Source organism: Poecilia mexicana, unplaced genomic scaffold, assembly GCF_051168715.1.
Source record: "Poecilia mexicana isolate PSO_F unplaced genomic scaffold, ASM5116871v1 scaffold_14, whole genome shotgun sequence".
NCBI classification, from domain to species: Eukaryota; Metazoa; Chordata; class Actinopteri; order Cyprinodontiformes; family Poeciliidae; genus Poecilia; species Poecilia mexicana.
The window spans coordinates 568,832-588,578 of record NW_028263383.1 but is presented as its reverse complement, the minus strand read 5'-3'; the positions used below and the strand labels follow the sequence as shown (position 1 = coordinate 588,578).

The window sequence follows — 19,747 nt, the reverse complement described above, 5'->3', positions numbered from 1 at the left end:
GAGCTGGGAGCTTATGGTGTATGAAGGGATGAAGTGTTTCACATCTGTAACCTTGTTTAGGATTTATTCTGGAGTCTACTTTGGGCCTTAGAGCGTTCGTAAATTGCACAATGCAGCTTAAAAGAAAAGTGTTGAGATGAAGGCCAGGAGTTGAGCTGCAGCCAGGGAAAATGATATATTGGCTGTTTTTATAGACTTGGGCTCTGCAGCTGTGTTGGCTTCCAACCCATCTAACCTCAGAAGTGAATCTCTATTGGATCTATATTTTTAGACTTTATCTAAGAAATATACATGTTTCTCTGCAGATGAAAAATGAGCTGCAGAAGAGTACATTGGAATTCATATTAGGTTTAGAGTGAAGTGTAGTGTACACTGATGCACCTAAACTCCGCTGAAAATTTTAACTAGTTAGATAGTTAAAATTTTATGTTTTCAGTTCTTCCTTTTAAAAAAATTATGGAATTAATACATGTTTCTTCTTCCATTTGTGATTTATTTTGTCAAATTCTAACCACAAACTTGAATATACGTTTGATTGTGTTATGAGACTGTAGATAACTCTGAACACATCATGTCCACGGTGAAATATGGGGGTGGAAGCATCTTGCTGTGGAGATGCTTTTCATTAAGGAAGGACAGGGAAGCCGGTCACAATTGATGGGAAGCTGAAAAAGGAGCGAAATACAGAGCAGTTCTGGAAGAAAATCTGTTAGAGGCTGCAGAAAAACTTGACTGAGGCAGAAGTTCACCTCCCTGCAGCGCGATGATCCGAAACATACATCCAGACATATAATGGAACAGTTGATCAAAGCACAGTCATGTGTTTGAAAGGCCTAGTCAAAATCCAGACCGAAAACCAACCTTGGGCTAGATTTTAAAATGTATTCCCATTGATGCAGCCATCTAGTCTGACTAAGCTTGGACTATTTTGCAAAAATCTTGAGTTTTTAGATGTGCAGAACTGTTAGAAGCATATTTCAAAGAACTTGTCAATTGTATTTAAATATGGTTCTGCAAACTATATCTATAAAACACATGTCAAACTTGAGGCCCAGGGGCCAAATCTGACCTGCCACAGCTTCTTAAGTCGCCCTGCAGACTACAGAGGGATGCATAAATAAAACCTTTAAGATAACATTTGTGTTTTTGGATATTATTTTATCAATTAAATCAAAGCAGTTTTTAAAACTTCAGTTGAAATCAACAGAAAAACCAGACATTTTGCATATTTGTGAGTTTATTGCAAATTCTTTGGAGAAAATGGTCAAAAATATTTGGCTTAAATGATGCCAACTCCCACCTGCAGGTGTCAGTATTTCTTACTTCTACTACATCACTGCTTCGCCCTTACTTGATGTCAAGTATCGCAAAATTTCTTGCAAATATTTCTGAATTAGTTTCACAAAAATCAGTGATTTTATCGCAAATAAAAAAAAATCATGGAATCCTGGAGGGACTGAGCAGAATGAAAATATCTTCAATATTATTCAATTTTAAGAAACATTTATTAACTTGCAGACACAGCTATTTACTAATATTTCTACAGTTTATTGGACTTCATCAATACTTTCAGGCACAACAGGCCCTTAGAGAACATTCATGATTTTGGTGTGGCTCAAAATGAAAATGAGTTTCACACCGCTGCAATGGGAGGTTTAAAAAGCATATTTTTGAATAAAATACAGTAATGTTTGTGTTTGTTACATGACAAATCTGAGCAAAACCACAGACGATGTAAATGGTTTTTCAAGACACATTACACTAATAGATGTTTCCGAATGTTTGCACAAGAAATCCTAATCTTGCCCTTTCTTTTATAGGATGCCCTTCTTGACACGTTGCGGAGGTCTAGGATTCACTTTGTTCATTGCATATTGCCCAAGGCAGACGCTCTAAAGGCTCTTAGTGGATCCCTGTTCAAAGGCGGGGAATCCGAGGCTCAGGGGGAGAGTGGAGATCCTGGCTTAATGCAGTTGGATGTAGCCTTGCTTCGTGCTCAAATACGTGGATCCAAGCTGCTTGATGCCCTACGGATCTACAGGCAAGGTGAAGAAGCTGCTTAAATCTTATACATAGCGAGACGTATTGCAATCCAGGCCTGCTTGTATATGTGCATTGGGGGAAAAAAAAAAAGTAGCTGAATTTATTTTTTTTTCCTGTCAGAAGGTCATCTCTGAATGATCACAGCTCTCCACAAATGTTTGCAGAGCATAACGTTCTGCGACACCGACTTTTCGCAGGTTACCCCGATCACATGGTGTTTTCCGAGTTCCGACGGCGCTTTGATGTGCTGGCCCCGCACCTCACCAAGAAACATGGGAGGAATTACATCGTGAAGGATGAGAAGAGAGTAAGTCACTCAGCAAAAAAAAAAAAAAAAGCGGCAGTGGGTGTTGGGAGTGCGTGGGGCTGAAATGTGCAGCTTCACTGGTGGCCAAGCCCGGTGAAGATTGATGTTGTGAGGAGACGACTTCATTACATCTGCCCTCTGATTTGTCAGCAGCAGAGGGATGGAGAAATGGGCGTTCATCAGAGCCATAGCAAGGACCCAATCAGCTTAACCTCATCGGCGTCTCGCTCGTGAAATAGGGGAGATTAGAATTGCTGCTCGGGGAGTGTTTTTTACTGCAGTCAAAGCTAGAAATATTCGGCCAGTTGCAACTGTGATGCTTAGGCTGTCTGGAGAGGCATCTGCGTCTCTCTGCTCACCTACTGCAGCTTTTCTTTTCAGGTGTTTTTTTTTTTTTTTCATTGAAGATTTCTGTGTAAAATTGAATTAGTATTTATCGATGAGTGCATTCCATCTCTTGCAGCATAGACCTTCCAGAGAAACAAGTATTTTCTCCCTTAGGGACTTGTTCCTCTTTTGTTGTTTTTTACACTTGAATATTTCAGGTCTTGATATTAATTTTATAATCATACAAACATAGCCCAAATGTTTAAGAAGAGCTGATTTCAAGTAATTTAATTTATTATGGGAAGAAAGGTATCCAAATCAACTATGACTTATGTGAAATAGTAATTGCCCCCTAAACCTCATTACTGCCAGTGAGTCCTTTACATTGCTCTAGAGGAATTTTGGCCTGCTGTTCTTTGCAGAATTGATTTGTTTCAATCATGAATGGCATGTATGCTTATTTATTTTTGTCCCACCTCAGCATCTTAGTAGATTAAGTCCAAACGTCGATCATTTTATTTTATGTTTTTGAGCCAATGCACTTTGTAGTGTGCTTCTGTTCCATTGCCTAAGTACACTTGTGCTTAGGGTTATGAACTAATTTTCTTCAGGAAATTCTAGTAAGGAGCAGAATTTAAGATTCCATCAATGAGATCATGTTGCTTAGGTACAAAAATTGCAGGTAGCCTGACGCCATCACACTACCACAACCATGCTGGACTGTAGTGTAGAGTTATTTTGGCGAAATGAAGTTTGAACAAAATCAGTTTTAGTACTAATCTATGTTTTCCACTTTGGATAATGTCTCCAACAATCATTCATCAAAGTCTTAAGCTCTTAGAGATGGCTTTCTTACCCTTTCCAGGCTAATAGATATTAGTTTCTACAGAACAAATTTCTATAGAACAAAAAACATGTTGTTTTTAGAGATTACTTTTGGGTACTTTATGTTATTCAACCAATGCTGTTTAAGGGATTTCTTAATTCTATGAACCAGGTGGTAATTAGCTCTGAGGATTGCCTGTGAAGCTGAACAAAAAAATACGGTTAACCGCAATTAATGTAAAATTTAATAAGGCAAGGTTAGCTTGGAGACTTATATTTTCTTTAGCAAAATATTTATATATATTTATATTTAGTAAAATATAATGTATTATTATAATACATTTAGGTTGTTTTTGTCTGTTATTAAAATTGATCAATCATCTGAAACAGTTGTGACAAAAAAGTAAAAACAGGAGAACGTTTCACGTGAAATCAACAAAGTTGTCTTCTAGAAAAAATTGAGAGAGAGAGACGGGGAGAGAGAGAGAGAGAGAGAGCGAGCGCATGAAGCACCAAGGTTAGGGTAGAGTATTACTGTTTTTCTCTGTTTTTGTGTGAGGGGCGAGTTTCTGTTGAAACACCAGTGAACAAAAGCCCCTCAGTACTCACGGAGAACCTCTGTTAGTGTAATCTAGATGTAGTCTTTGAGACTGGAGGCTCGAGTACAGAGTGAAAGAGCTGAGACAACAATACAACTTCAGTGCACATCAGCTAGTAGATGGACAGGGCAGAGAGAGTCTCAGAGACTGGGCTCATGGTGTGCTTCTGTGCTGGATGTGTGCGCTCAAAGTCGCAGTGGGGCCAAGAAATACCGGGGGTCATGTTGAGTAAGCCAGGAGCAGGTGGACTCAGAGGGACAGGTTGTAATTGGTTTTTGGAGGTTCTTAGAGCCAAATGTTTTTGTTTTTTTTTCCCTCATGCTTGTTGACTTTATTTCTGAACTGAATCCAGCTGTGACAGAAGAAAGAAAACTGTCTGTTACTTCTAATTTAAAGGCTTGTGGGTAGATCACTGTCTTGTTGTATTGTCTGTAATTAATCTTTCTGCATCCAAACATGGAGACACTGATGATGTTGTACATCTTTACCCAGGCTGTGGAGGAGCTGTTGGAGTCTCTGGATTTGGAGAAGAGCAGCTACCACATGGGTCTGAGTAGGGTGAGTAAGAAAACAAGCCACTTTAATGTTCCTGCGCAAACCTTTTGCTTTGAATCACTGCCAGTTCCCTTCCTCTTTAAACCTTAACAACAAAGCTGTAGCACAACTTTTTTTTTTTCTTTGGTGAATGACACTTGCTTTCCTGGGAAGTGTGCCTTTCATTACACCTGTCCCTCTTTGAGGGTTGTTTGCTGTTCTTTTTATGGAATGCTGCCAAGCCCTGTCCCTTCATCTCACCTTTTTTTTTTTTGCCACTAGCTACCCAAGAGACTCTTCTTCACACGATGACAGCAAGACAATAATTCTCTCTTTTGTTTCTGGTTATTAGAGCAAATTCTTGCTACTGATTTTGCACCATGACCCTCGTACAGGTACCCACCGTAAACATAGGATTGGACCTCGGTTTCTAAGCTATCAGCTAGAAAGTAGCTCTCAGCTAAGACTGAAATACAAAAGAAACAATAATATATATATATATATATATATATATATATATATATATATATATATATATATATATATATATATAAAAACAGAAATGTTGCCACTCTTTTTAAGCACATAAGAGAGGAAGGGTTTGGAGGCAGCCTTACATTGGGCACCACAATTCAAAAAGGCTCAGTTGGCCATTCACAAAGCATGTCGTTGGCATCATAGCAACCTGTCTCACTTGCATGCCAATTACGCCAGCCCCAAAGAGGCTTCCAGCAGTGGATTCAAAGCTCTGCGCAGGATAAAATCTGCCTTCAGAGATAGCTCTGTGTAGAAGAACAGCCTAGCCACCCGCATTTTACAAAGTACTGCATGCATCTAATGTTGAATGGTAAATTTCTGCCCAACTATTGAACCAAATTAAAACATAGTATTCTCTGTTTTAACCAAATACATTGCTCCTCCCAATTTTACATTTCCCAAACCACATTTTGATTTACCTTTGAAGCATTTTTACATGTGTAGAGTACAAAAAAAAATATTATTGTAAAGACTTTCTTGCCTTCATGTTTGATGCACTGGCAGTACTTGATCCTTTGATGTATAGAGGAGCCCAGAGCCTGTTAAACTGTGTTGCACCTTTGGCCTAGATTAAAAACAGACCATGCTGATTGTCCAAGATAATAACTTAATCTCTCCTTTATCATTTGGATAAAGCTCTTATGTCTGTGGATTACACCTCTTCTTATTGATTTCTTTGCTTCAGTGCGTTTATTTAGTTTTCCAACTCACCTTTGTTTTAACTTTGCTGCTGTGCTTCGCTTTAAAGCAGGCCGCTCACTCTAATTTTCTCTTGGCTAAAGTAAGCACCGAGTGATCTCTCAATAATGTTTCCTTTTCGCTAATATGCTTTTGTGTGACATTGTTTCTTTCTCCAGTTGTTTTTCAGAGCTGGGATTTTGGCTAAGCTGGAGGAACAGCGGGATGAGCAGACCAAGCGTAATCTAACTCTGTTCCAAGCTTCCTGTAGAGGCTACATTGCACGGCAGACCTTCAAGAAGAGGAAGGTATGAACAACACGCCTTTTATATGTAATTCATGTCTTCAGTTCGATTTGTTTATATAGCACAAACCTAAAAGGCACTTAATGAAAAGAGGTCCCACTGATATCCACATGTACATAATTAAATTTGCTCCAAATTCAGTTTAATCAGTTTGGATGTAAACACCAAAGCACAAGACCAGGGTTACTTTCTGTAAGAAAAACACAAAAACAAGAGAACACAAATTTAGTACCTCTTTCATGTTAATTTCAGCAGTAGCTCCATCCTGGAAAGAGATGCAGCTAAATCAAAATGTTTTGGTGTCAGTGGTACTAATAGAATTATCAAACTAAATTGCAAAAGTAGTTCTGTTAATTTCAGCAGTAGCTTTCTTAATAAAATATAAACATTGAAAGAATGGGCCAGGAGTGAGTTCTATTGAAGAGAAAATGAACTAAAACACTGTGCCAGCGATACTTTCTGTGACAGGGGAAAAAAATAAATCAAGGATAACACACACAATCAATTACCTTAATAGCCCCGTCAATGACTCTATGTAGAAAAGAGGCAAAGCTAAACACAGAAACCCTGGACGTCCAGCATTTTTTAGTCTAACACTAAAGATTTTCAAAATCTTATTAAAATGTAAAAGTTTAAATATCTTTCTTTTTATGTATTCGAAGGAAACAAACAATATTTAGTTTACTTTGATGCCTGTTAAAATACACATTTATATGAATGCAACATTATTGTATTGGAGAAGTGAGTAAATTAACAGGGTGATTTTGTTGAATGGAAAACCTTAAAGATGAAGAATTTCTACAGGGCTATTTTGAGGGCCTGTTTGGTCTAGACATTAGGGTAGATCCTACCAGCGATCCTGCAAATCTTCAACTAATTACAAATAAGCACTCTAAATCTTTTGCTCATAGCCCTGGCCTTCGTGTGATCCATCCAATCATCCATCACAAGGCAGAACCATGGCCATTTCTTCTGCGTGCCCCCAAGAATGCACCCTTATCAGGCATGCTGCTGACTCGCATAGCCTCCTGCTCCACCCCACTTCCATTTCTCTGTTGGCATGCATGGCTCCATCTCTCTGGACTTAATGCATGTCCTCCAGTGATATATGGCACCCCACACTTCTCCATCTCTGTGATTACTATTTAAGTGAAAGTGCTGCTTCAGCCTGCTTGCGATGAACCAGCAGAAACAGAATCAATGCTCCTGCCCTCCATCAACAATGACAATGTGCGAGGCACGGAATATCTTGTTTCACTTGCATGTGATGCAAGTAAGATGATTAAATGGTCAAATTTTCTGTAAGATTTATCAGTGGTGCATGAATATGACTGATCTTTCTTCCGTTTCAGTTTTTTTTATTGCTTTTTTTTGTGTTTCATTTGGGTTCAAAATGTAATACTTATAGTTTGGAACAGTCCTGTGGTTCACGTTCTGAACTTGAAAATTATAAACAACAAGAAGTCATCAAAATTTCAGGGCAAAAGGGCTTTTACAAAATCCATTAAGCAAAAAAACTAAATATTCCCTCTCCGCCCTCATCCCTTCTGTCTCCCACTAATGTATCTGTAATAGAAAGATTCAATTTTTTTTAAATCTGGGGTTTATTGATCTGAAAATCAATTTAGCTTGGCAAGGTAACATGTTAAATGCAGGCATAGCTGTGATGATATCTTCTGCTGATTCTGTCAATTTAGTGGCATGGTTGCTGTTATTAACTCTGCGCGTTTTATTGCTAAAAATTCCCTAAAATCCCTAGATAAAGCTGAGACTCCTCACTCTTTGACATAAGGACCTCTATGCTACTCCTACTCTCAAGATTTTTAATTTATCTCTCACTGAACCATCAACATTTCCATTGAACAAGTAACTAAAACTATAATAAGTGATTTGCAGCGCAGCTTATTAAGCCTCAAGTGCAAACTTCTCTACTTGTGAGCTACGAATATTGTTTTCAAACTGTGAGGAAGAAGTATGGGAATTATGGTTCTAGAACATTGACCTTTGCTTCAAACAAAAACCTCTCAAGGAAAAGGGCAGTGGAAAAATAAAAGTTCAAAAAATTTCTTCTGTGGTGCTGAGTGACAGATAAATGACCTGCCTAAATATATTTCTGCACAGAAATATTGCTGGCCAAACAAAAATGATGCACGTTTTTCAGGCTGCAGGTCAAATGCAAAGTGTATTTGTCATGCTGTCACAGTCCTGGCATGTTATGTAGTGATGAGGAGAATGCAGAGGAGGAACAAGCCCAAGTTGTAGTTCATTGGGTTTAGAGTAATATATTAAGCTCAGCATAGTTCACACACACACACACACACACACACACACACAAAAAAATCAAATGTCAGCTTCAGAGTCCCACTGTGATCAGTTAAAAGCTCAAAAAAATTTGGATTGCACATGGTTAGAGTTATTGTACAGGGTGCCACAGAGCAGTGCACACAGAATGAAATTACTGATGGCATATTTCTCCTCCACAGTAGGGCTGAATCCACATAAAGCAAAGTTCTGCAGATTGTTAGGAAGCGTGGTGTAGGTGTGATAAATACGGTGTTACAGTTGTAATTAAATAGTCATGAACGCAGCTGTGAAAAAACCTATTTGTCAGAGCTGAGTAGGACTACACTTTGTGATGAATGGGGGAAATTAATTGAATGGTATGTACAAATACATTTGAAACTTTGCAAAGACAGACAGTTTTGGGTGTTTTAATTTCTTCTGCATAGAAGCTGTTCCTTCTGTGGTTTGAGTTTATAATTTTTATATCTCTACCTCAGGCCATGTGAGTGAAAACCCTCTACTGGGCATTAGATCACAGATAATGAGGCTAGTTCTATGTTTTCTCCATTGCATAGATATTCTGCAGCTTAGATAATACCATACCCAACCGAAGTATGTTCTGCTCTGTTAGTCAAAATAAATCTAGATATTACATAGTTTAATAGATAACAATGCTAAAGATGTTCTTATGCTCCAACTAGGTTTTCATACAGGATTCATGCACAATACCATATAAATCTGCTTGGGTGTATTTGCTTCTGATGTCAAAATGTTTACCTAATGCTAAAAGCATGATTGAGCCAAAGCATAGCAAGTTTGTATTTATCGTGTATCCATGCCACCCCTGAGTGAGCAAGAATTGGATTTGTTGTGATTTCGTGCAGACACATTCTGTCCATCAGATTAGGTTGTTAATCTTTCAGTGTCTGTCCAGTCTACTCTACATCCCTTCTGCAATTAAGCTGAGACAGGGGAAAAGGCAGTGGGTGCAAAAGCCCCCTGCTAAGAGGAAGAGGAGGAGAAGGAAGGAAGCAGTGGGTGGAACAATCCTCCTTTTCATCTTGGTAATTTAGCCATTTAAATGTTAGTGGAGTTTTTTTTTCCCTCCTTGTTTATACAGCTAAATATCACTGAGACATGGGGTCCCGTTCTCAAGGGAGGGCTGTTGATGTTGTTTCATTTAATTTGACGCTGTCCTCCCCAACACCTGTTTCGGAACTCTTATAATGGAAATTGTGGTATTTTTACTGGCATCCTTGCAGAATTTTTTTTCTGACTTGAAGTCTAACAGACACAGTGATCTTTACTGTATTGCCATCTGTAGCCTGTTTGTGTTTTCTTTTCAAATGCCCTGGTTAAATTCAACACCTATTAGGTCAATGTGGATTCTCTGCATCACAAAGCAATTTTAGGTTTTCCTTGTAATGCAAGTTGGGCATACTCAATTTCCATAAAAACCTTTTTAAAAGATTCGTACTTGAATACTTGAGTTAGAATAGTTCCTTCACATGTTGAGTCGTTGTGTTGATTTTAAAGTTGTAACCTGCAGACAGTTTAGTCTTGTCATTGGAAAGAAAGTCAAACTATTAGCGCCACTGAAACTGTATTATATTAAGTAGTCAATAAATAATGAACTCCTTAATGCTGTGTGTGTGAAGCAAAAATAGAGTACAATTTCATATGGCCCTGATGATTAACAGCCCAGTGAGCAGTAATCAGTGTGACATAGAAAAATTGCAACTGTAAACACTTAAAATCGTTGTACATGCACTCGAGATTTGTAAAGAAAAATAAATCATCAGGATAAGAAGGGGTGTTTATTAACATCTGCAGGAAACTGAGTTTACATTATTTTTAGACATGCTATTTAAGATCAAAGGTCTTTTGCTGCAAATTTCAGTTTGAAGATTTCTTTTCTAATTCAGAGCAAACTTTATATAAAACTTAAGTTTTCATAACTAAACAACAATTTCTCGTACTTTTCTGAAGTTTTTCATCTGCTGCTAAATTGGGAGCATTTGGTTAGCACAGCTAAACCTCTCTTGAGGTTGAGAGATCCTACCAGCCGTGATGAAGCTCGTGGCTCAGTCTAAGAGCAGCTGCTGTGTAACTTCTAATTTAACAGTAAAACTCTGACCCTCCGTGTGACAGCTCACTTGTCAAAGCTGTCGAAAACTACAGAGCGGGATTTACTGTTGGGTTCAGACTGATTATGCCGCTTCGCCCAGAATAATCAATACTTATTAACTGCAGTGCTGAGGCTGGATTTGTTAGGTAAACTTGCATGGGGTGGGGGAGCAGGGGGATGAGGCTGCAAACAGCTGAAAGCAAATGCTGCTCCTATCATCGTTAATGACTTGTCAAATACATCCCTGTGTGTGCCCTGAGGGGATTTTAACAAGTAAACTGTGTCCTCTGAGTTAATATTAATGTTTATGGACATTTATTATAGCAAAAACATGGCAACAGTTAAAATATGTAAAGCTTTGGTAATTTAAGGTAGATTATTTTAACAGCAGGTCAGCATTTAAACAGGTGATGACAGAAAGATGTGCAACATTAAGGTGATTGTTTTTAAATTTTTAGTTTCGGATGGAAGCACTTCAGAAAGTTAATGAAGAGTTTCTGGCAATGTTCAGAGTCCTCTTCCTGCAGCAGATCCAAAATAGATCTTGAACAGAGAGTAGATTTCAATGTCCTTCTGTATCCTATACATGTCTTTCTTGTCTGTTGCCTTTATAAATCCAGGAGACTGTACTGGCCCCAAGTTCAACATCCATCTTCTCGAATTAGAAAATGTATTTAATAATTCATGTCAAGTCACAGAACAGACTTTTTGAAATATTGACAGTTACTTAATTACAACATAAAAATGAGTGTTGTGTATTCAGTGGATATACCTGTTGAGTCAGTAGACCAAGTGTTGTGACTGCAGGAAAATCAAGACAATGGCTGATGCATATATATATGTATAAAGCTCTGGAAAAAAAATTAAGAGAACTATTTATCATTATCAGTTTCTTTGATTTTATTTTTAACATTGTTCCTCAATGTCGCCGAAATTCCATCCAAAAATTTAGCATTTATTTGCAGAAAATGAAAAATGGTCAAAATAATGAAAAAGACGCAGCACTTTCAGACCTCGCATAATGCAAAGAAAACAAGTTCATATTCACGTAGAAACAACAATGTTGTAACTCGGGAAGAGTTAAAAAAATCAATATTTGGTGGAATGACCATGAGGTTTTCAATGGGGTTCAGGGCAGTGGTCTGCAAATTTTTTTCCAGAGCTGTAAATTTTTTCCCCTGTTCACACAGTTTTGCTATGAATTGCTTCCACCATTGCAGCATGCACATTTATTCCTATTCATCTGATGCATATATGTTAGATACAGTCTCTCCTTGCAATGGTGTTGTGAAGGGCATTTTTTAATTTTGATTTCCATCCTCTTATATTATTCTTGATTCAATTAGTCACCACCACAGTTGAGAAGCAGATAAACAGCCATGGTGGCTTATTGAATTGATTTCCATCTCCCCTCCTATGCCCTGTGAATATTTATGGAGCATCCAGCCGTTGAATGTTTGAATAATTATTGCACAATAATATCCTTTTGCACTCTTGCTTTTACCTTCATATCACTGGGAAAAAACTGATAGGGCTCCGTAGCCTCTTGTGCTGTTTGAAGTGTCCAATCTTAAGAGTTAGATTAGATGGCAATTTGCCTCCGGAACGGTTACCGTCGAGCGGTGGTGAAGCCACTCAGACACTTTCTGCTTGATGTATACAGATGTGACAGGAAGCCCCAATTTTCTGTGATTTATATTTCCTGGCATGTTAACCTTGTGAAGCCGTGCCAAGCCCATGTGACAAAAATGACAAAACCACATTTTTTTTCTTGTTTCTTTTTTTCCACCCTCTGTTTTTTTCCTCCCCACTCATTCAGCTGTCTCCTCAAGGGGACATCCTGACATTTTTAAAGTCAGCAGGCACTAACTGTATTGGTTGTTGTCCTTCAGGTACCCTACAAATCTTTTTTCTGCCTTTTTTGCATCTAATCAGCACCACATGCATGTGTTGGCTTGCAGATTAAATCATGTTTATGCATCTGGTAGACACTTTTAAAAGCAACCTACAAATATGGATATAACATTGCAATCAATGTCAAAGCTAACAATGAACTACATGGAAGGTTCTGTCAGAGGTGATTGGGTGGCAGTGCAGATATAAAGGGAAGAGCAGTGGATGAGAGTGCATAAAAGGGGGTAGAAAAGTACAGGGTAGGTGCGAGGGCCATCCTGGGGGAAGGTATTTGACCTCAGTTTTAAATTCAAAATGTATCCACATTTTTACAGGAATAAATGTGCTTCATGAGATGCAGCATAACTATCAAACCATAAGCAAACATGTTCTGTATGTATTCAGTCCTATTGTCAACTCTGTAAAGTATTGCAAATGTTATCCTAAGGAATATTTTTTTATCAGTTATTTTTAAAGCAGCAATTCAAACTTTATTGATTTAATCTGGACTGCAATCCCCCTCCCATGTCCCAGTTTATTTTTCTTCTCAGTTTAATGGGGTTGTTGGGAATTCTAGAAATAAATATGCTCAAATCTCTTATTTACTTTAACTTAATAATATAATAATATTTTCTGAAGACTTTTTATTTTTCAATATTTTTAACAGATTATGTTTGTAATCCCTTTTTGGGCCAGTTTATGCCATAAAAAATCTGAACAAACTAGGATATTTTTATATAACCTGCTGCTGGTATATACATTAGAGTCACATCACCAAAAAAATCTTTTAATAAGATTATACAAAATTACATTCAATTTGCAGTTGTCAAAGCGAGCATAGAATGTCTGCAAGGTGAGTACAAACTGAGACGTATTCAGTAGTGACAAACGGCTCCTACCAAATCTAAAAAGGTTTGAAATAGTGAAAACCTATCCAGCACCCAGATATTTATGAGGAACAGTCGCCCCCTGCTGGCCTGGATGTCCAAAGTAGGGGCCGCATGCCTCTGACTGGATTTGAATATATTCTTTCTTGATTTTTAAGGCAGAGCCTATGAAAAAAAAGCAACTATAGCAGCTTTCAGAAAAATCTGCCGTATAGAGCTCCAGGTGCTGTCATTTTTTGAAAGGCATTATTTTCAGTAAAAAAAAAAAAAATCACTCGTACCCACGCTTGCTCTCTTACGTATACATTCCCAGGTCTGCGTGCCAATTTTCACGACTGAGAGTGCTTTGTTTCTTAATCTTGGTTCACAATTGTAACTCATCGCACAGTCATACAGTTGTCACACCGTCTTAATTTGATATGAGAACCAGAATGATTATCCATGGTGCTCATGGAGCCTAATCTTTTGTTTGTTTCCCTTTCTTTTTAGACTAAATATGACAAGTGAAACCTGCTTAAATCTTCTGCCAGAGAATTGCTGCATTTTGTTACACGTTGAAGCTTTGACTGTGTGACAAATCCTAATTGGTTATAGAGAGTACCTTCAGGGCAAAACGTACCTGATGCTGCGAATTGTGTTGCTCTAATTGGGTTTGCCCATAATCTGCCGCTGCTAGAGAGCCTCATGCATAAGCAGCATGGAAATCGTGTAATACTTGGAATGAGCTGCCGACATGTTTGATTTAATTAATCAAAAATTAGCTCCCAGCCTTGGAACGCACTCTGTGGAAACTCTCCAGAGGAGGCAGGCAAGTCCTGGGATAACTGCTTGGCTATAAACAGGCAATCAAACACATTAAAGATGCAGTGTTTCTGGGATTCAGTTTAACAGTGTTGAGGACGAGAGATTACTGGTTGATGAGTTTTATAATGTCTCTGCCCCACTGTATTCTTTTTTTTATTATTTGTCTATGACATTCTCTTTTCTTTTCTGCAATTAAATCATTAAGAATGTGTGGGAAAGAAAAATATTGCGTCCCCTGCACATTTTTCATACTACAAGCATAAAGTTAGATGCATTTTTGGGGTTTTTTAATGTGACACAGTAACACAAAATAGTGGAAATAAATGTTTGAACTCTACTGAACAAACAGACTCATAAAGACCAAGTAACAAACTAAGACAGGTCAGGGATAAAGTTGTGGAGAAGCTTAAAACAAAGCGAGGGTTATAAAACTGTATCGCAACCTTTAGTTGTGTCTCATAGGGCACTTTTTAAACTCCATGTAACTGAAAACATACCAAAACAAGGCAAGAGAAGCATTAACCAGAGAAAAGCCTCAGTGCCACTCTGAAGGAGCTTTGCAGAGATTTGCAGCACAGGTGATAGAATCTGTAAACAGGATAACTATTAGTTTTACAACAACAAAGTCCCACACAGACAACATGTCTAAGTAAGAGTTCTGGTGATACAATACCCATATCGAAGTTTTTGGCTGACATGCAAAAGGTCAGGCATGGCAAAAGAATTAACACACCATGGAAGGCAGTGTCAAGCTGTGGGAATGTGACAGGGACATGGAAGCAGGTCAGAGTTTGAGAAAATGGATCCTAAAAGGGAAAACTGTTTCAGCAGGACAATAGCGAAGTTTCCATTAGCCATGGAAATTGCACAAATTGAAATTACAAAAATAAATTAGCTTAATGGAAACATGCTAATTTTGGCCATATTGAAATAGATGTATTTTGCAAAACTGCAGTGGAAATGCTTTTTTCACATCACACAAGTCACGCCATCAACTACCAGAGAAAACCACAAAAAAAGTCAAGAACTAGCAGGAGGTTGATGGTTTGTTTTTGATTTCTTTTTTTTCAGACCATATTGCAGCTGGCTCCACCAGTGATCTCACAGCATTGCACAGCTCATAAAACATCGTGTGTCATTCGAATGTGTTGAATTCATAGCTCCTCTGTAAAATTACAGACTACAGTTTACCCAAAATGCTGCATACATAGCTGCTCCTAATTATAAGGGGTTTGTCACTCCAAAGCCTGAATAAGACGCCGATGTCTCTGATGGCTGATAGACGAGCACCAACTCAAAGAAGATATTCCATGTAACGGGTTACATCTGTTGCTGCCATGACTTTTAACGACTTATTGCATGAACAAGCTTTATTCAGGTGTGATTTTAATTTCTTAATTGATGGAAACAGCAGTTTCCAAAACAAAACAAAAATTCCCAACATTAGTAGAACGTAGACAAATATTTGTGCACATTTGTAAAGGAAATGCAGCTATTGAGTGATCATATTAATGCAGTCCCAGTCAAAGTCAAATTGACTCATTTCAGTTCTACTGAGGTTAAACTGTTTTTCAAAAAGAATGGAATAATAATGTTACGCATAATTTTCACGTGTAAAACTTGTATCGTCATAGTTTTGACTTGAAGGAGCTGAATACAAATGTACCTCACCCCCTTAATGTTTTTATTTGTAGGAAAATATGAAAATCATTTTCCTCTTAGAAACTGAGGTATTTTGTGTTGATCTCTCACATAATGTCTTGATAAACTGGGTCGGATACATCTGAGTGTAATGTACCGGAGTCATGTCGAATATAAAGAACATGCACATGATTTTCATATCGAGTTACTAGTTACTAGCGTTATATACTAATGCCTGTGTCCCAGCCTGTTCAGTTCTATTTTTATCCAGTGCAACAAATGCTCACAATCAAGTTAGCGAGTCTCTGTGGTAACTGCCTCTCCATATGTGTTCAGATCCAGGACCTTGCAATCAGGTGCATTCAGAAAAACATCAAGAAGAACCGTGGTGTGAAGGACTGGCCTTGGTGGAAGCTCTTCAGTACAGTTCAGCCTCTCATTAAAGTCCAGCTCACCGAGGAGCAGATGCGAAGCAAAGACGTGAGCAAGCCTCTCTATCACCTTCCCCCTACTCACCCTACAGATTCTGTTCAATTGCACAGCCTGATTTCACTATCTAAACAGCGTCACCTGGCACGCCTTCACACGTCCTGAATGACTTAATAATTCACAATTTACTCGTAGCATGACGTGTAAAAATCTACCGCTGTGATCTGTGCTCCAGGAGGAGATACAGCAGCAGAAAGTGAAGCTGGAGAGAGTGGAGAAAGAGCGGAGTGAATTGAGACTGAACACAGATCGATTGGAGAGCAGGGTGGGTCTCTTTGTCTTTGTCACGGCTTTCGGGGAGCACCGTGTTTGAGATTTGTGGTGGAGTCTTGCCGCCTTTTTCATTCTGGCTAAAAAAAAAAAATTGATCAGCAACTTTCATAAGAGTCTTTGTGAGCACCCTGCAGCCGTTGCTCTCACGGGTTGTATGCCACTTCTTGTGTGTGAACAGATCTCAGAGTTGCTGGCTGAGCTCGCCGACGAGAGGAGCACCAGCGAGTCGGCGTCCCAGTTGCTGGAAACTGAAACGTCAGAGAGACTTCGCCTGGAGAAGGACATGAAGGACCTGCAGGCACATGCACAAACACAAAAAAGACATGAAACACAGTCTATTTTCCCCTGACTAACTCTTTTCAATCTTGACTTAATTACTGCATTACAGGTTAAGTTTGATGCCATGAAAAAACAAATGGAGTCACAGGAGATGGAGCTCATGGAAGCACGTCTCACAAAGGCGTCCGAGCTCAACGGAGAGCTGGACGATGACGACGATTCCGGTTAGTTGAACTCAAAACTGGCCTTGAAGATAAGTTTAAGGATTTCTCATGCAGCCAGGGCCCTCTCTGCTAACAGAATCGAGCTTTTTTTTTTAGCATTTATTTCAAATGCCCTAATTGATTGTACTTTTGACACCAGCAGCAGCCTGACTAAGCCTCCCTAATGGGCATGTCAGCTCAGGTCAGTAACATAAATACTGAATCGCAGTTTGAAAATTTCCCCTACACTAATTGTAGCTGCAGGAATGAGTCCTTTGCTCGACTGTTACAGCAGGAAACGTGGCAGTAATACATTTTTTGCAAAGTACTGCTGAGGATATTTCCCAAGTTTTGGGTTTACAGCTTGCGGATTAAGATGTTCACTCCCAGGCATACAACTAATGGCCACTGATTGGTGTCCCCCCCCCCTTTTCTGCAAGAAAATGGAGCGCCTGCTGAGAGCTTTTTGTCTATGGGGCTTTATTCCCCCCATGCAATACCGCCCCCTTCAACCCACCTCAGCAGACAAGCCATTACAGAGCATATCAGAATTCTTAGATGAATGAGAAAGTAATCGTTGGGATCAGAGCTGGTGGCCCTGCAAGTTGTCATTATGCTATATATATGCTAATGAGCAGCACTGATGGAGGAGCCCGTGTTGGTATGTGAAGGAGAAATGGACAGCCTCAGAAATGATAAGGCTTGGAAATGAACCCGAACCTGAATGCCTGCCTGGCCGCTGTTTTAGTTCTGATAGCCTGTGACAGCTCCAGAATTAGGGTCGGCGAAGAACTGCGGAAAGTGCCACTTAGATGTGTTCTTCTCTTACAGCTATTGTTGTGAGCTCAGAATTCTTACCTGAGGTTTATTCAAGATTATGGTTGAAACGCAAAGGCTGCTTTGTAGTTTCCTGTGGAATTTTTCGACCTCATAAGGTCATGTTTTGATGAAAGAAGCTTTATTTCCTGAAGGATTATATTATGTCGGTCCTTGAATGCGATAACCATCTGAGCCAGTACAGTGCACTCGATAATCCACAGCATCCATCAAATCTGAGCTTTTGAGCCGCTTTTTGCTGTGTACCCCCGCTAGGCCCGCATTAAACGCGGGAGACACCCAAAATGTCACAAAGACATTTTCTGAACTGAGCGCCTTTTTTCTCTAGGAGGCGAGTGGCGGATAAAATACAATCGAGCCATTCGGGAAATGGACTTCACCAAAAAGAAACTCCAGCAGGAGTTTGATGACAAGCTGGAGACAGAACAGCAGAGCAAAAGACAAGTTGAGAGAAAGGCAAGAAAGAATAATGATGCCTCCTCATGTGACTTTGTCTATTCTAATGTGCGGCATTGATTCACAGTAATCTTTAAACCTAGAGATGCACCTAATACAATTTTGTGGCCAGTTTCTGATCTCCGGATTATCTGAAACTTTGAACTGCAAGTACTGATTTTAGCTGATTCTGATTCCTTATCAAAGACTCTGATGTGAGAAGACATAAAAACGGCTTGGAAAATAATAGTGTTAGCCTATTCTGCCCTTAGCTATTATTAATTATTAAAGATGATACTAAAGGTAACATCAGGTAATGTAAGTGAGAGAGCGCTTGCTGTAAACAGTGTTTTATAAGAACCAAGAAAACCTTTCCATTGGCATTGCGAACTCTCTTTAGTGTCTTAAATTAGTCATTAGTTCTGTCTTAGCAGTAATCACAGCTTGCAAAACAGTGGTTTGCACCTATGTAGACCACAAATCATTCATACCCAGGTATGTTTAGTCTTAAAGTGATCTTTGAATTTTACCAACACGTTTCTGTGGAACCTGAGTCTGATGGAGAATCAGTGGAAGGAGCGAAAGGTTAGGGTGATGGCAACGAGGCTTTGCAACTTCAAAGACTAAGATGAAAGGCAAATACACTAGTAAAAATATGCAAAAATCTGCTGAGCATGTAATGGGAAGATTTTTTTATATATATATCAATGACGACTTTTACAATGATTTTTGTCACATTTTAAAAATGTGAATAAAAATACATTTTGAAAGTACAATTTAAACCATTTAGAAAGTACAATTTACCAAAAATATTTAGAATTTTTCTTCCTGTATTTAAAAAAAATATATATTTTCTTAAATTTTTTCCCAAGAATTGATGCTCCTTTTCAGTGTTTTATTTCACATCAGATGTAAACTTATTGGTTGATTGAAAATAAGTTTATATCTAAATTTGCCAGGAGTGGTTTTTCATCAGTCAGAAGTGTTCAAGCCCAAATTCATGCAGTTCCAGCTTCCTAATTTATGGGTGCATCTCTATTTAAAGTCCATTCATGTATTTCACGGTGATACCTATAGTGCTATCAATAAAGAATATTTGTGCTAATATTTCTGTGTGTTCACACTGCAGCTGGCTGATTTGCAGACAGATAATGAGGATCTGCAGCGCTCTGTGCAGCAGCTGAAGAAGAAGTGCCAAAAGCTGACTGGCGAGCTGCAGGACACCAAGCTTCATCTGGAAGGCCTGCAGAGCCGCAACCACGATTTGGAGAAAAAACAGAGGAAGTCAGTCTCAAATGTGCTTCGCCTCTTCCGTGTTTTAATTACCAACACACATCTCAGAGAATTTCGAGCTCCGCTCTTTCCCGGGATTGCCCAACGCGATGGCCCGCTCACATAATGCCCAAGTTTTCTGTAATTCAAATAGTGGCTGGGATGGTC

At 38.8% G+C, this 19,747-nt stretch overlaps 1 protein-coding gene and 1 long non-coding RNA gene across 10 annotated transcripts in view; one reads left to right on the top strand and one right to left on the bottom strand.

The window, feature by feature from the left end:
• Positions 1-19,747, bottom strand: part of LOC148155417 (uncharacterized) — a 354,212-nt gene that overhangs the window by 115,860 nt on the left and 218,605 nt on the right. The gene's annotated exons all lie outside the window — the stretch shown is intronic.
• The window catches only part of LOC106914853 (unconventional myosin-XVIIIa), an 83,893-nt gene that overhangs the window by 37,097 nt on the left and 27,049 nt on the right, over positions 1-19,747 (top strand). For all 5 annotated transcript variants that reach the window (XM_088012498.1, XM_088012499.1, XM_088012497.1 and 2 more), the window contains 10 exons: positions 1,821-2,046; positions 2,241-2,350; positions 4,594-4,659; positions 6,030-6,158; positions 16,128-16,271; positions 16,456-16,545; positions 16,732-16,851; positions 16,942-17,056; positions 18,201-18,328; positions 19,437-19,591. In XM_088012498.1, the coding sequence (XP_087868624.1) occupies positions 1,821-2,046; positions 2,241-2,350; positions 4,594-4,659; positions 6,030-6,158; positions 16,128-16,271; positions 16,456-16,545; positions 16,732-16,851; positions 16,942-17,056; positions 18,201-18,328; positions 19,437-19,591 (1,283 nt within the window). The remainder of the gene's footprint in view (positions 1-1,820; positions 2,047-2,240; positions 2,351-4,593; positions 4,660-6,029; positions 6,159-16,127; positions 16,272-16,455; positions 16,546-16,731; positions 16,852-16,941; positions 17,057-18,200; positions 18,329-19,436; positions 19,592-19,747) is intronic.